The 15,896-nt window shown below is 51.5% G+C and overlaps 5 protein-coding genes across 5 annotated transcripts; 3 read left to right on the top strand and 2 right to left on the bottom strand.

Moving 5' to 3' along the window:
• Positions 1-53: 53 nt before the first annotated feature.
• PV07_04589 (chaperone DnaJ) lies at positions 54-2,168 on the bottom strand. Its single transcript, XM_016391408.1, has 2 exons — positions 627-2,168; positions 54-576 (listed from the first exon to the last, which is right to left on the bottom strand). Exons 1-2 carry the CDS (start codon positions 2,063-2,065, stop codon positions 381-383), a joined length of 1,635 nt encoding a protein of 544 aa, XP_016253310.1. The 5' UTR covers positions 2,066-2,168; the 3' UTR covers positions 54-380.
• A 126-nt stretch (positions 2,169-2,294) lies between these two features.
• Positions 2,295-6,370, top strand: PV07_04588 (ATP-dependent protease La). The gene is made up of 2 exons (XM_016391407.1): positions 2,295-5,580; positions 5,652-6,370. The coding sequence occupies exons 1-2, from the start codon at positions 2,467-2,469 to the stop codon at positions 5,847-5,849; spliced, it is 3,312 nt and encodes a 1,103-aa protein (XP_016253309.1). The 5' UTR covers positions 2,295-2,466; the 3' UTR covers positions 5,850-6,370.
• PV07_04587 (uncharacterized protein) lies at positions 6,328-7,336 on the bottom strand. Its single transcript, XM_016391406.1, has one exon. The coding sequence runs from the start codon at positions 7,187-7,189 to the stop codon at positions 6,623-6,625; it is 567 nt and encodes a 188-aa protein (XP_016253308.1). The 5' UTR covers positions 7,190-7,336; the 3' UTR covers positions 6,328-6,622.
• Positions 7,337-10,090: 2,754 nt separating this feature from the next.
• On the top strand, positions 10,091-11,196 carry PV07_04586 (KRR1 small subunit processome component; the record flags this gene model as incomplete). The annotated part of the gene is made up of 3 exons (XM_016391405.1): positions 10,091-10,150; positions 10,197-10,469; positions 10,519-11,196. 3 exons carry the CDS (start codon positions 10,091-10,093, stop codon positions 11,194-11,196), a joined length of 1,011 nt encoding a protein of 336 aa, XP_016253307.1.
• A 1,736-nt stretch (positions 11,197-12,932) lies between these two features.
• Positions 12,933-14,470, top strand: PV07_04585 (uncharacterized protein; the record flags this gene model as incomplete). The annotated part of the gene is made up of 2 exons (XM_016391404.1): positions 12,933-13,252; positions 13,345-14,470. The coding sequence occupies 2 exons, from the start codon at positions 12,933-12,935 to the stop codon at positions 14,468-14,470; spliced, it is 1,446 nt and encodes a 481-aa protein (XP_016253306.1).
• Between the last annotated feature and the right edge of the window lie 1,426 nt (positions 14,471-15,896).

Below are 15,896 nucleotides of genomic sequence, written 5' to 3'. Positions count from 1 at the left end.
CTATACGAAGTCCTCGCACTCAATATTGACTCTCAAAGACGCAGCAGTGGTGTTGAGGTTCATAGTCCACAGTTAACTTCTCTCGTCAATCTGAATTTGAAAGCATTCTTCGCATTCAGTTCATTGCTACATACTACACTTTTGAATTGCCTTTTCAAACATCACTGGTGATTGTACAGTAGATGGGAGTCTGCGGCCATTGGATCACACCACCAGTATACCGTGATATATATTGAAAACTGTACACTCTTTTGGACGCCAACCTCAAGAAATATGCAAGCCCAAAGCCTCCTCGGAGGCCAAATTCTATCGCCGTCGCTATGAGTCGTGAAAAGGCAGGAGATGGGTATTGTGGAATTCAATGCTTGACGCAAACGAAATCAGCCAGACCCGGACGCCTTCTTTGGCTCATCCTCGTCCTGCGGTTCTGCCTCTTTCTCTTTGCCCGGCTTACCCGGTTCAAGGTTATCATGCTGGTGGGTCAGACGATGCCAGGTAGATTTCAGAAATCCTTCGTTCTTGTGATCGGCGGCCTTGTTAGACGGTTTGGATGCTTTGTTGTCTTTGGGAGGCTCCCTGGCAAAATCAGTCAAGGGCCTGCTTGTCAAATTGTCCCGTCCACTCACTGTTTGTACTTATCCAAGTTCATGATTCTCTTCGCCGTCTTGTCACCCATTTCGTCAGCCAGCATCTCGATGATTGTCCGCTGGTTGGCCGTCAGATATTTGGGCATTTGAACTTTGAACTCCACCCTTAGGTCTCCAGAAGAACCGGCACCGCGTCCACCAAGCCTCTTCATACCCATTCCTGGAAGTGTAATTCTGTCGTTAGTAGACGTCCCGGTCGCTACCCTCACTTTGACTTCTCCATCGAGTGTCGGTACGACCACCTCTCCCCCAAGCAGCGCCGTGGTTAGGGGTATTGAGGCGGTGTGGAGGATATCGGCTCCGTTGCGGCTGAACCTGGCATCTGGCGCTACCCGAATGAAGACGTACAGATCTCCACGCTGGGTTCGAGCTTTGGGATTTGCTGACATACCCGTAGGAGGATAGTCACCAGCGCCGGCCACTCGTAAACGCATTCCATCCTCCACTCCGCCTGGGATATCGACCTCAACGGTTTCCCTCTTGCGAACCACTCCATTTCCAGCACATGTATTGCATTCAGAGCCTCTCGGGATGACAACCCCGGTTCCGCTGCAAGCGTCGCAAGAAGATGCCATTTGAAACCCGGCCTGCATGACATGGACTCTTGTACCGGTCCCATTACAGCGTTTGCACTGCTGCCTTGAAGAGCCTGGCTTCAAACCATCACCCTTGCAGGTGCCGCACTGTACAAGAGGCGTGATAGTGATGTTCTTGGAGACACCTTTTGCAGCGTCCATAAAAGATATATTCGTCTGCACCTCGATATTCTCTCCCACCATAATCTCTTCTTGGAAAGGGCCACCGCTCCTCCGCCCGCGGCGGCCGCCAGTGAATGCACCAAAAAGATCCTCAAAGTTGAACTCAGCACCGAAGCCACCGCCAAACCCAGCAAAAGGGTTTGCTCCCGCAGCCCCGGAAAACGGATGCTCGCCTCCAGCGCCTGGATGGAATCCAGCTCCTTGATCAAAGGCCGCAGCACCATATTGATCGTAGGTAGACTTTTTCTGAGGGTCGTTAAGCAACTCATATGCTGACTGCGCATCTGTAAACTTCTCTTTTGCGCTAGGGTCTTTGTTTGTGTCCGGGTGATATTTCTTTGCTAGGGCGTAGTATGCCTTCTTAATCTCAGATGCGGTGGCATTCTTTCCTACCCCCAAAGTTGCGTAAGGATCCTTCATCGCTTGGAAAGTCGAGGTCGCGGAGAAAGGTCGGATTTGATTTGACGGCCTTCGGGGACATATTGACGATGTTCGTGGTAACAAAGGTCTTTTAGAAGCAGCGGGGTCGTAGAATTTCCTCGTTTGAGCTTTGCGAGTAAAGTTGTTGCGTTGTCGAGGACGTTGAACCGTCCTCAAAATGGTCCGTATGGGAAGCGGAGCCGTCCCAGCCCAGGCGGCTGGGCCTGCTGCGACATTCATGGAGAAATGTTGTCAGGAAATTTGTCACGGATACCGACGTATGTGCATCGAGTCGAGTCGTCTGGCGAGGTCAATTCGTGTGGTTTGGAGGATGGTTTAAGATGGGTGGGATTAATGCGAATGGTCCTGCTTCGAAACTTCCAGGCACTTTTCGGCTTTTTCCTCGGCCGAGTTTCCGTTTCGAGCACGCCCGATACAATGATATCAAAGAGCATGCGAAGCAGAGTATTCGCAATTCACCGTTGCCTTCAACTTTCGCCCTCCTCTTTTGTTGCCCTTTCTTCTTTTCTTTGGATGGCCTACATCTAACTCGGCGGCTTCGAATCCACCTTCTTTCTCCTGTACCAGAGCATTTCGCGGCCATACCACCCTGGGCAATTACTCTCCGATTCTGCCAGAGCATGCTTCGCGGCCAAACATTACCATGGAGGACTGCACTCCGGGGCAGTTCACGGCACATCTGTAGAGACTGCAGGCGACAGCTGTTACAGAGAAACTCATTAACGAGCTCCGCGACTTCTCTGACTCCCTCCAACCATCTGCCTATCGCCGCCCGCCAGGGATTACAAATACGCCAGTTTACCTCTCATCCTGCTCGCAGGAAAGACAAGCCACCAGAAGATGATTCCCCGCCTAAGAAAGAAGAAGCCGAGGCAAAGGGAAAGAAAGTAGAAAACGAGCTGGACGAAGCACCACGGACGGAAGATGCTGCTGAGTCTAAGAAATCTCCCACTGAACCTCAACCTATACCGCAGTCTGCAAGCGATGGCCGACCCGCGGCTGCAGGAGGTAGCGGCAATGATTCAAGCCCAGGAACTGGACAAAATTCCGGTGGTGGAAGCGATGGCAGCAAGCGGGGGCGTCGGAGCACACAGATATCAAAACCCACGATTCCAGAGACCTATCCGCAGGTCATGGCAATCCCCATCGCGAAACGACCTCTTTTCCCAGGCTTCTACAAGGCCATCACTATCCGAGACCCCAATGTTGTTGCGGCTATAACAGAGATGATGAAGAGAGGACAACCTTACGTGGGAGCCTTTCTCTTCAAGGATGACGCTGCCGACAAGGACATCATTGAGAAAATGGATGACGTTCACGACGTTGGTGTCTTTGCCCAAATAACGAGCGCATTTCCCGTGCACGGTGATGAACACAGCCTGACTGCGGTTTTATATCCCCACCGAAGAATCCGAATGACCGCGTTGATGCCCCCATCAACGACAGGGGAGGGGGCCTCGGTCGTTGAAGTGCAATCTGTTAAAGAAACGAAACCCAAGCCCGATGGCACAGACAACAAGGGCGATGTTGTTGCAAGCTTCGAGGAACCGAACAAGGAACAACCCGCGCAACTGAGTGTCTACGAGCCTACTGCCTTTCTACGCAAATTCCCCGTTTCATTGGTCAATGTGGAAAATTTGACAGAGCTCCCATTTGACAAGAAGAGTGGTGAAATCAAGGCCCTAACATCAGAGATTGTCAGTGTGTTCAAGGAAGTCGCCAGCCTTAACCAACTATTTCGAGATCAGATCTCCGACTTTAGTGTCTCACAATCAGCTGGGAATGTGCTTGAAGAGCCAGCCAAGCTAGCTGATTTTGCAGCGGCCGTTTCAGCCGGTGAGATTGGAGAATTGCAGGACGTCCTCCAGACAATGGATGTTGCTCAACGGCTACACAAGGCTCTTGTGGTGCTCAAGAAGGAGCTGATGAACGCACAGTTGCAATCCAAGATTTCAAAAGATGTCGAGAGCAAGATTCAAAAACGCCAGCGGGAGTATTGGCTTATGGAACAGATGAAGGGTATTCGGAGAGAGCTCGGGATTGAGTCTGACGGCAAGGACAAATTAGTGGAAAAGTTCCGGGAAAAGGCTCAAAAACTGGCCATGCCTGAAGCTGTGAAAAAGGTATTTGAGGAAGAGCTCAACAAACTTGCACATCTGGAACCTGCGGCATCTGAATTCAATGTGACGAGGAACTACCTGGATTGGATTACCCAGATTCCGTGGGGTCAGCGAAGTGCTGAAAACTTTGGCATCAAAAATGCTATGACCGTCCTAGATGAAGACCATTACGGCTTGAAAGATGTCAAGGATCGCATTCTCGAATTCATCGCGGTCGGAAAGCTCCGCGGGACAGTGGAAGGGAAGATCTTATGCTTCGTTGGACCCCCCGGTGTGGGAAAGACATCTATTGGCAAATCGATCGCCCGAGCGCTGAATCGACAGTACTATCGCTTCAGTGTTGGTGGACTGACTGATGTCGCCGAAATCAAAGGCCACCGCAGGACGTACGTCGGCGCGTTGCCGGGAAGGATAATCCAGGCCCTCAAGAAATGCCAGACCGAGAACCCCCTGATTCTCATCGACGAAGTGGACAAGATCGGCCGCGGCCACCAGGGAGATCCGGCATCAGCGCTTCTCGAACTTCTCGACCCGGAACAAAATTCCAGTTTCTTGGATCATTACATGGATATTCCTGTCGATCTTTCAAAAGTCCTTTTCGTGTGTACAGCGAACATGACCGACACCATCCCCCGCCCCCTTCTCGACCGAATGGAGTTGATTGAACTCAGTGGCTACGTTGCGGACGAGAAGAAAGCAATCGCAGATCGATACCTTGCTCCACAAGCGAAAGAACTTTCGGGATTAAAGGATGTAGACGTCAGATTGGATGAGTCCGCCATCGAGGAGCTGATCAACAAGTATTGCAGAGAATCCGGGGTGCGTAACTTGAAAAAGCAAATCGAAAAGGTTTACCGCAAGTCAGCACTGAAAATTGTTCAAGATCTTGGGGAAGAAGCTTTTCCCGAAGCAGAGGCACTCACGGAAGAGGGCAAAGCGGCGCTTGAAGAGAGCAAAAAGGACGAGTCGGACGTCAAAGACACCCCAGAAACGATCCAGCAAGAAACAACCGAAAAGCCTCGCATTGCGCTTAAGGTTCCAGAGTCTGTCCACGTTACCATCACAAAGGATAACCTGAAAGACTATGTCGGCCCGCCCATCTTCACTGCTGACCGTCTCTACGAGACCACGCCCCCAGGTGTAGCTATGGGTCTTGCCTGGACAAGCATGGGTGGTGCCGCACTATACGTCGAATCCATCCTTGAGTCCGCACTTTCTTCGTCCAGTCGACCCGGCCTCGAGCGCACGGGCAATCTTAAACCAGTCATGAAAGAGTCGACGTCGATTGCGTACTCTTTTGCCAAGCACGTCATGGCGACAAGATTCCCTGATAATAAATTCTTCGACCACGCCAAAATACACTTGCATTGTCCCGAGGGCGCAGTTCAAAAGGATGGCCCTTCTGCTGGCATCACGATGGCAACTTCTCTGCTGAGTCTCGCAATGGACAAAGAAGTCGATCCTGCATTAGCAATGACAGGCGAGTTGACCGTTACAGGCAAAGTACTCAGAATCGGTGGACTGAGAGAGAAAACTGTCGCTGCGAGGAGGGCTGGATGTACGAAGATCTTATTTCCAAAGGATAATTGGGGGGACTGGTGCGAGTTACCAGAGGTAGGTCTCTTTCCCATTGCTTTGCGGCTTCGTCGTTGAAGGCAAACTTGCTAACATTGGTTGAACGGCAGAATATCAAAGAAGGTATTGATGGTCACGCGGTTGATTGGTATGATGAAGTCTTTGACATTGTCTTTCCCAATGCCAGCGCTGAGGAGATCAATTCTGTATGGAAAGAAGCGTTGGAGAGAAAGGAAAAAGACGACAAGAGAAAGGAAAAAGACGACAAGAGAAAGGATAAAGATGGCAAAGACGATGAGGATGACTGAGTTGAGATGTGAGTGCGAAGCTTGCTCAAATGCGCGCGCCACTTCGCTCTTGGGAAATGGGGAAATTTTCGGTCATTCAGCATTCGGCTTCGGTATGACATTATCATGTGGCATCCAAAATGGTAAAGGGGTCCGGAAGGGATATATGCATAGATGTATAGACCAGGCCTTCCAAGATTGGTGTGATCTTTCGAACTGATGCATCTGCACAAATTTGAACGATATAGGAGGGCAGGGAGAAGAGTGAAGGGTCATGACGAACATTGTGGAATTTGGCAACTGGCTTCGGAGGCATTTAGTACCATCGTCGATGGTATTTCGTTGGTTATGATATGGAATCCCTTCTCTGCTGCTAGCAATGTACATTACCAACCTTGTATGCTCAAAGGGAAATGCACTGCCTCAAGAAGTGACACAGTCCTGGGCAAAGAGTAAAATCACCACATTCTTACAAATATTGAAAAGATGCGATGGTTCTGCGAAGTGAAATTTATGTATGTGGTGTTCCAATATTGATGACCGGGGCTTTCGCGAGCATTGAACCTTTGAGGATATATCTTTTCTTATAGCTATATTTTAACTAATCGGCTCTAGAAATGTCCTTATGCTATGCACCGTGTTCCGTGCCCGAACCTTTCCTTGGCCTCCTCGTGTCTATAGACGTGTCCCACCGGTACCAGTTCCAAAAACTCCAACAAATCAAAGCGCTTGATCGTCATCATCAATTTGACCGTATTTCACATGCTACCTCGCCGGCCTTGTTCTCTTTGCGCCTAGCAGGTGATAGAAGCACAGGTAGTCGGTCTCGGGGCAGAGATGGGCGCAATGTTCGCGACGCCCTCGTCCTCGGCCGTGCCGGACCACAGGACATCCAGGTCCGGAAGAACATGGCAGCATCGGAACTGGTTGATGGTCTGGAGCTGGGTTGCCACGTTGTTTGCGTCGGCTGGACTGGCGATGATGTTTCCCAGGGGCACAAGGACGTTGTTCTCAAAGCCGGCGAAGAGGTCGTTCGCCGCGTCTTGGGCCGGCGTTCCTGCAACGTCTGACTCGCAAGCGAGGATGTTGAGTTGGTTGGGCTCGTCCTGGGCTGCGGTCAAGGCAGTCTCCAGGTCGATCAACAGCGTGGTTGAGTCCAGAGACGCGGCCTCTTCCAGGAAACTGTTGACCGTGATGACGTCGCTGTTCCATTGGTTGATGGCATTGGCGATCGCGGCCGACCCAGGATCAGGGCCACAGCTGTTGTCGGGGTTCTCGCGCTTTGCGAATCTGAGGGTTGATGGAGCAGCGGCAGAGGCGCCGAGAAGGGCAAGGAGAGAGGCTGCAACGAAAGACTTCATTTTTGGATTTTTGGTTGGGGTATTACAATATGCTGGTAATGAAGCGAGAGAAGATAGTGGCTTTAAAGAGCGACTGAATTGAAGAAAGAGAATAGAAAGTTGATTTGGTAGAGAATGTGGTTGTGAATTGCTGGTGTTGTATGATGGGAGAGCATTTCCAAACTGCAGGCCACCTACCTTAGTATTTATCTTTCAGCCCTTCACCTTGTATCCCCATCGGTATAGTGTCTGAGGGACTTTTGGGCAAAATCACCGCCCTGTTAGCAATGGTGATAGTGTCCTAGGAGTCAGAATCAGTCGCCGAGAGTGAAATCCGCTTGCTGTGCACCGCTAACCGGCGCCGGCAGCAGTAGTGATGACAGGAATAGAATCCTCCGAGCCTCGCGCATGGAAATTGCCTCCACGTGGCGGGGCGAAGAAGGCTTAGCAGCTGCTTGATTTGATGAAGCTTTGGGTCGCTGGTAAGCACAATCTCGCCGGCGTCGTCTTGGTATGATTAGAGGAACGGTAGTAGAGGCACATCACCCCCCAATTCTCCCAAACGAGTCAAGACCTCGGGGATAAGTGGTGTAAGCTCTGCTCTTTGGCGAGCTAATCGATGAGCTGGGTAGTACTCCCAGAATTGGAATGCTGAATCATGACCGCTATCATGCGCAGAGGATTTGGGCTGGCTTGCCTCCCTGGAAATACCTCGGACGTGGCCAAATCCCTCCCACCGCCAGTTATGGCCGCTCGAGTCTGAGCATGTTACCTGTCTTGACCTTCCCAAGGGTCCATGGAGACGACCAGTATGGCCTGTACCCTGCCCTGAGGGTGCCTGGCCCATGGAATCTATCCGGCGGAGGCATTCTACCTTGGTCACTGTTTGACGCCATGTCAGCACTAAACAACCATCTCCAGAGGGGCTTGCCATGGAAGATTGAACATGTGTCGTACGAGAAGCCCTAGAGAGACCGCACAAGACAACATCAGCCTCCGGGAGTATCGAGACATCGTCAAGCATTCCTTCCACCAGGCCTGGGCTGCGGTGAGGCTTTTTGTGTCTTACTAATTGGTCTTAAAGATATTGCAAAGATAGGGCGGAGTTTAGTCTGTAGACAAACAAGTTCTCCTCCTCGGCCATCCACAGACACAGTGCGAGGGCGAAAAAGACAATGGGTCTGGAGGTAGTTTCTCGGCCTCCCTCAGATATTGCTCCTTTGTTCAGTACAAAGGTGATCCTGGTGAACACTGCCGAACTTTGGCTCGAAATTGTGCGCGTGGAATTAGTGTCGATAACCAGCGGAGTGGGTGTATTCTTGGAGGCGTGCCTCTTGTGATATTTGATCTATATCTTCTAATCTCTGATCATAAATCCTTTGAAGATGTCGAGGATGCCCATGTTCATCGAGACAATCTTGGTTGCTTAGTGCAACATGGTGCTACTAGCATGGATAACGGTGCATAAGACATGACTGCCGTTATGCAGAAGTGTTCAATGTCGACGAAGCTAGGCAAGAGAGATAGACTCTGAGGAATCAAAATTTGTGCGAATTATGTCAAAGTCAAGGTCTGCCTAGTGCTCCTAGAAATTTAGCAAATAGCAATGGTAAATAGCAACCCCAGGTGCGAAGTCTTCCAAGCCGCAACATTGGCGCGAAACTGCAGAGAGGGAGAAAGACTATCATCGAAGAATAGTTTGCACTCCTAAAGGGGAAATTATGGGGGATCTATTCTCTCTCGCAGCCTATCCCTCTCATTCTAGCTCGATCTTTTCTCCCCCGCCATACATGTCATTTTATTCACAGTCTCAGGACTAATATACAATGTTTTGCCGTCTCCGATTCATCGTCGCGCCTATAAATCCACGCCCCTGCCTCCGATCATTCCAATTCCTAGCGGCAGCCGAGGAAGATCTTCAAAGACATCAGATGTTGTGAGATTCTCTGCACGTGGATTCGTGTGCCGGAATCTGGACAAGTGTGTGAACATGATGCGTGTCAGCTTCCCAAAACATTCTATGTCTTCGAGTAGGGATCAAGAAGGCGCGCGTCCAAGATTGCCCTTCTTTCGGTATCACCTTTATGCCTTGGGCCCGATACACCGGTCCCCATACCTGGATTTCGCCATTGAGACCGTGAATGTGTACCGTCGGACCACCCTGAGCATCCGCGTCTGGCAGAACCATGGAAGTAGTCGCCATACCATGTGCCACTTTCAACCTCGCGTCGGAAGGTACGTGTAAGCGCATGATCAAGCTAGTCATCTGATCTGTGCCGAATGCTCGAAGAATTCGACCATGCTTGCCAGTGCGTATGGAGGCGATCGAAGCCCAGGATCCCGAGTGTGATACAGTTATTCAAGCCGCAAGGAGCGCCTTCTTGGCTCCACAATGGTCTCAAGCCCAGCCTCACCAGCCCTTGGTGCAATTCGCGCGTTCGACTATTGTTCGAGTAAATGGTGCATTGGTGAACTCTTCTTAATCACGGCATATCCAACGCCCAGGCAATACATGTAGGGAAGCGCGCTAGCTGGCTTGTTCGGCTGACTTCCCCCTGCCATACCTGTCCCGCCACATGAACAATGTTCTTTCGTATGATACTTGATAGAAAGAATAGTACCCTCTCTAGACGGGAGAGCCAGCGGTATTGAAAAGCAGCGTGGTCGGGTGGATTGTCGAAGTGCCACTTGATATCGAATTGATGCCAAGATGCCATTCAATGCCCCCTATTCGGCTCCGGCCTATCAGCCTCGTCCATTTTCGGAGCCTTGCTCCTGGTGACAAGGATTTTCCGGCTTGGCAAGAATCTGGAGCCAAAAAGTCCGCAGTCTGCAAACCTCCACAGGCGCAGCGCCGACTCGATACTATTTGCTTTCCAGCATTAGTGCACAACGTCGCAGTACATTCAGCGAGACGCAGTCATGCCCTCAACGCACAAGAAGGACAAGCCGTGGGACACGGATGATATAGACAAGTGGAAGGTCGGAATGTCCCGTCAGTGTCTTGCTTTCGCTAACTTTTCCCCAGATTGAAGAATTCAAGCCGGAACACAATATCGGTGGCACGTTCGCAGAAGAATCATCTTTTGCGTGTTTATTCCCTAAATATCGAGAACTTTATTTGAAGCAGGCATGGCCGTTGGTCACCAAGGCATTGGAGAAGAGAGGGATCGCATGCACACTCGATTTGGTCGAAGGCCGCATGGAAGTCCGCACCACTAGAAAAACCTTTGACCCGGCCGCAATCCTCGATGCCCGGGACCTCATCAAGTTATTGGCACGAAGTGTGCCTGCTCCGCAAGTAAGTCTTGACGTGGTCAGATATTCCTCATGCCTAACTAGTGTCTCAGGCCATAAAGATTCTCCAGGACGACATGGCCTGCGATGTCATCAAGATCAGAAATCTGGTCCGGAACAAGGAGAGATTCGTCAAACGTCGTCAGCGACTCCTTGGACCGAACGGCTCCACACTGAAGGCCCTGGAACTTCTCACCAATACCTACATCCTCGTACAGGGAAACACCGTCAGTGCGATGGGCGGCTTCAAAGGCCTGAAGGAAGTGCGAAGGGTTGTGGAAGATTGCATGAACAACATCCACCCTATCTACCATGTTAAAGAGCTTATGATCAAGCGGGAGCTAGCAAAGGACCCTGCTCTCAAAAACGAAAGTTGGGACAGATTCCTACCCAACTTTAAGAAGAAGACTCTGAGCAAGAGACGGGTTCCTCACAAAGTCATTGACAAGGCCAAGAAGGTCTACACACCCTTCCCGCCGCCGCAAGAGAAGAGCAAGGTTGATTTGCAGATCGAAAGTGGAGAGTACTTTCTTGCTAAGCAGGCCAAAGAGAGGGCTCGAGAACAAGAGCGGCAGGAAAAGCAGAGACAAAAGAAGGAAGAGAAGCAACGGCAGCGAGAACAAGCATTCATTGCTCCGAAGGAAGACATGGTACAGAAAAAGGCAAAGAGGAAGAGTACGGACGAGAATGACGGGCTCAAACCAAAAAAGTCCAAAAAGACTTTAGGGTGAGGAAGCCCTTCGACGACTGTTCGCTTATGCACTCCGGATCGAACAATCGGCTACCACTAAGATATGAGCCTCCCGGATGGAGTGTCTACCTTACTACCAATTCGGTCTCAAGCGGGCCACCAGAGCCGAAACAATCATAACACTGAACAAGCCATTCACTTTCATCAGCTTATGGATTCGAAGCCGGCTCAATCACATGCTGCAGCTGCCATGAGCAGCCAGCCATCAGACCTCAATAACCCTGAAATGACTTGAGGCATGCAACGTTGGACGTGGTTGGTTACGTCCGAGAGAAAACAACCCCGGCTCCAACGCAGACAATGCAAAGGTCAAACACCGTCCGGCTACCAAGGGCGAATCAAAATGCCGACAGAAGCCGACTACCAGAGTTTGCCAATCTCACGCCATACTGCATTGAACATAGTGAGGATCGTGATTCTCCACGATTTTTTTTTCAAAACCTTCTAGCGGCCTTCTAGAAACGCCGCTGATGCTTTCTTGGGTCTGAGATGAACCCCCCAGTGAAGCTTGGGTATTCCCACCTTCCAGCGCAATCTCAGCTTGCTCAACAGCCATAACTGCACAGCTGGCGAGTGTCATCTGCTTGTCGTCCGGCAGCCCCAGCCGAGCTTGGAGTGAGACGCCGATAGCTGGACGCTCTGGCGAATCAACCCAGGCCCGAGTGATGGGGTGGTGGGCATCTTGAAATCAGCATCTTGTGGCCAATCTGGGTATTCTGTCGCCCTATGGTCTAGACAGGTGCTGGCCGAGAGGAGATTTGGATGACACAGATTGTGCTCCGTCTTTTTTCGGCGTTGGTCGGTCTTCGTCGCCGACAACTAAATGAGGCCCTAGTCTGATGTCCAAGTTGCAACTTTCAGAATGGTCGTCCATTGCCGGAGCGGGGTTTCTTCTCAAACGGCCTGCGGCCTCTTATTGGGCAGATAGCTCGCCGGCTTCTGCCACGCCTGGTGATGCCTTATGGTGTGATGCATGGGGTTGCAGGGGCTTCGGGGAAACTCGAGCTTGGAGAAGGGCCGAAGCTGTCCTTGCTCAGGGGAATAGTTTCGCCGTTCCGACCAGTAGCCTTGCGGCTCATCCACTACCTCTTACACCGACCCAATCAAGACAGCTCGCTCGAATTGATATCGAGGAGGAGAAAGGCTGGGCAAACTCTTCTGGTTCGAGGGCTGATCAAGTTCTCCACTTCCCTGGTCTGGGGGTATGCCAGAACTGTCACCGTCATGGAGCCACCTGCATGCAGCTGTGCTAGAACGGGTCAGGCTTTGCCCAAGAGGCTGGTCGGCCAAACTCGCCTTGTCAGGCGCTCGCAACCATTCTGCTTCGCAACGAACCAAGAGCCTGCACTGAGATGCTCCAGGCGCATCCAACCCAGACCTCTGGGGAAGCTCTGACAGAAGGTTATTTCCCTCAGCCAACGACAGACACTGCCCTCGCCGGACGTATATAAGATGGCCAGTCATTCTCCTTGCAATGCTCTCTGTTCGTCACGATCAGCTCCATACTTCCTCAATCGAGACTCTCGACCATCAGCCTTTACGAGAGACCCTTGGTGATTGATTCCGCTCAAGCACTTTCCCCGCCTTCAAGCTATATATACCTCCCACTGTCCATCTATTTTCCACAGGCTACCTTCAGTCCTCGTTGCTTGACCCGTTTGCTACAACGCAAAAGCTAGCCCACTCCTTCCTCAAAGCACCAACGACATCACCACCATGGAGCATGACTCAGTCGAACGTCAACCATCTAACGCTGATGCAATGTCCAACCAACAGCGCAAGAGTGTTGCCAACAAAGGCTTAACTGGCGCTTCGGCCCTGACAGTCAGACAATCCATATTCCCTATCACACTGGTCACCGTTCTCTTTTTCCTCTGGGGGTTTGCGTATGGTCTCCTGGATGTGCTGAACGCCAAGTTTCAAACATCCCTCAACATCACGGCGGCAAAGGCAGGTGGCCTTCAAGGATCGTACTTTGGCGCGTACTTCATCGGACCTCTGACATATTCTGGCTGGATCGTCCGCAGATTTGGCTAGTAAGTCTTCCCTCTGTGAGCAACTGTTCCACTTTTGAAACAGTTGGCTTGTGATTATGGCAAAATCAGTAGAGACTAACCTACATTTGCAGTCGCTGGACCTTCATCACCGGTCTGTGCATCTATGGCGTCGGTGCCCTGATGTTTTGGCCCTCGGCAGTCTACAAATCCTTTGGCGGCTTCTGCGGTTCTCTGTTCATCGTAGGATCTGGTCTGTCTACCCTGGAGACATCTGCCAACCCATTCATCGCCACTTGCGGTCCTCCCAGATTGTCCGAGTTCCGTCTTGAGCTCTCACAGTCTTTCCAGGCTGTCGGGTCGGTGGTGGCCCCTCTCCTCGCTTCTCGCGTCTTCTTCAAGAACACACAGTCTACCGACCTCTCCCACGTCCAGTGGACTTATGTCGGTATCGCCGCCTTCGTCTTCTGCCTTGCGGTCGTCTTCTTCTTCAGCCCTCTTCCGGAAGTCACCGATGCCGACATGGCTCTTCAGGCGGAGCAATGCTCTGACCTGACTGGATATCAGGAGAAGCCACTCTCGAAACAATACAAGCTGTTCTTTGGGGTCGCTGCACAATTCACATACGTTGGTGCCCAGGTCGCAGTTGCCTCCCAGTTCATCAAGTATGCGCAGGAATCGGCAGGGCTCTCGGCCGCTGCCGCTTCTGACCGATATGCCATCGGTCAAGCACTGTTTGCGATCGGGCGATTTGCTGCAGCCGGATTGTTCATGTTCGTCAAGCCTCGTCTGGTTCTCATGCTGTTCATGACCATGATAATGGTCTTCATTGCACTGGCGATTGGCATCTCGGGAGAAGCGGGTGTCGCTTTCCTCTCCCTAGTGCTCTTCTTTGAGTCTTGCATCTTCCCGACCATCTTTACTCTCTCCATCCGTGGCTTGGGTCGACACACCAAGAGAGGGTCCTCCTGGATCGTGGCCAGTGTCTCGGGAGGTGCCTTGTTTCCTGCACTTACCGGTCTCGCGGCCGACCACATGACGTATCACAAGGCCATGGTCGTTCCCTTGGCCGGGTTCTTTGTCAGCTTCGTCTTCCCCATCTACTTGAACACAATCTGCAAGAAAGAGTTGGATGGTTTCCGTGAGACCAAGATCGGCTACGTGGATGAGAGACGGGGAACCATCATTGGAGATGTCAACGATATCGAGACATTCGAGGCTATGGAGAAAAGACGGTCGGTCAATGTTGAGAAGGTGTGAACATGGTGCAGTCTAAAGGGCGGCGATGAGATGGGAGCTTCCAATTGACGGGCCTTTGTGCTTCCTGCAAGGGCGCTTTTGATGAACGGAAGGGCGGTTCACGTGAATGGACATAGATATGATACCAACATGATTGTTCTCCAACTTGAAACTCCTTCCAGCCTACTTGGGATCGCCCAGCGTACCTATCTCTTTGCAGCCATTCTCGTATTTTGCCTGGTCTCACTTAACACTTCCGTGGCGGCCTGGGATGTACCCCAGCAGGGGCAAGGCAGTCAGTTCACCCTTCGCTCTCTACCCTGAAGACTGCCTTGCTAGGAAGAGGAAGACCAACATGGAGCATGGGCTCATCATGGCAAGCGGGGTCAGTACAGACCAAGACCCGGCGAGACCAACGCTAATGCACCGGCGTAACAACAAACGTCACGATGGTCATGAGGCCGTGATTTGAGTATGTTTCTCGTATTTCCCGTCGTCCAATCCCGCCGGGCGGCGACCTCGTATATCAGTAAAATGTTGGGTAAGCCGGTGCAGGGGTTGGTGCAGACGGACAGAGACAAAACAAAGAGCGGGGTTCTAGACACCCTACTAGACACCAACTTGTCCTGATGCCATCAGAGCACATGCTCTGAAAAGGATCATGGTAAAATAATTCTCATGCCCCCCCCCCGGGGGGCGGGGTGGTTTGCGTCCTATCTACCTAGCTAAGTTGGCCAACTTTATTCCCTTCCGGTTTCATCGCTTCATTATACCGGTCTGCCTATTGCCCCAACGCTCTGTGGTGGAGATGGCGCCTTCTCGTGGCGCAGAGCCTAGGTACTCCAGACAGAGGCAGGCCACCAGGACCGCTCCAGGGCACCTAGGCCAAGGAGACGACCTGAAACTATACGCAAAGTTGAGTTGCAACGGAAGTGGCACAGTTCTGGCATAGAATCTACCCTGTATTCATTGTAGCTGAAGAACGCTCGATTGTTACGAGGTGGCGGCTCCCCTCAGAAGTAGCTAATAGTGACGACTAAAGAACAGAGCTCCATCGGGTTTTCAAACCTAGACAAAACATTTGCTATCAACGACAGTCGCCTTCCATCTATTTGCGTCTATATGTCACTTTGCCATTGTGGAGGCTCTGCCTGTTCTTACAAGGCGGCCTCGAGCCCCATCAGTCGCTGAGGGTGGGTGTTGACTCGTTAGGTGATCAATTTAGGGCCACTCGATACGAGAGATAGACGAATTCCCCAGTCAGGAGCTGTTGGTTCACACCGTCCAAGACCTGAGGTTCAGCTGAGTAAACTTAGGCCTCTGTGCATCGGTCGTGATCAACCCCGAGCGTCCACTCGGAGCAGTTGATCAGCATGAACAAACCCTGATGAACCCTGTTTTGGCTCTACCTCAAATGGGCGGTGGCCTTGTTGAAAAGAGACCCGTC

The sequence above is a fragment of the Cladophialophora immunda genome (assembly GCF_000835495.1).
Source record: "Cladophialophora immunda strain CBS 83496 unplaced genomic scaffold supercont1.2, whole genome shotgun sequence".
In the NCBI taxonomy this organism is placed as follows: Eukaryota; Fungi; Ascomycota; class Eurotiomycetes; order Chaetothyriales; family Herpotrichiellaceae; genus Cladophialophora; species Cladophialophora immunda.
Note: the sequence above shows the minus strand (reverse complement) of the source record. Positions and strands in the feature narration are given on the sequence as shown.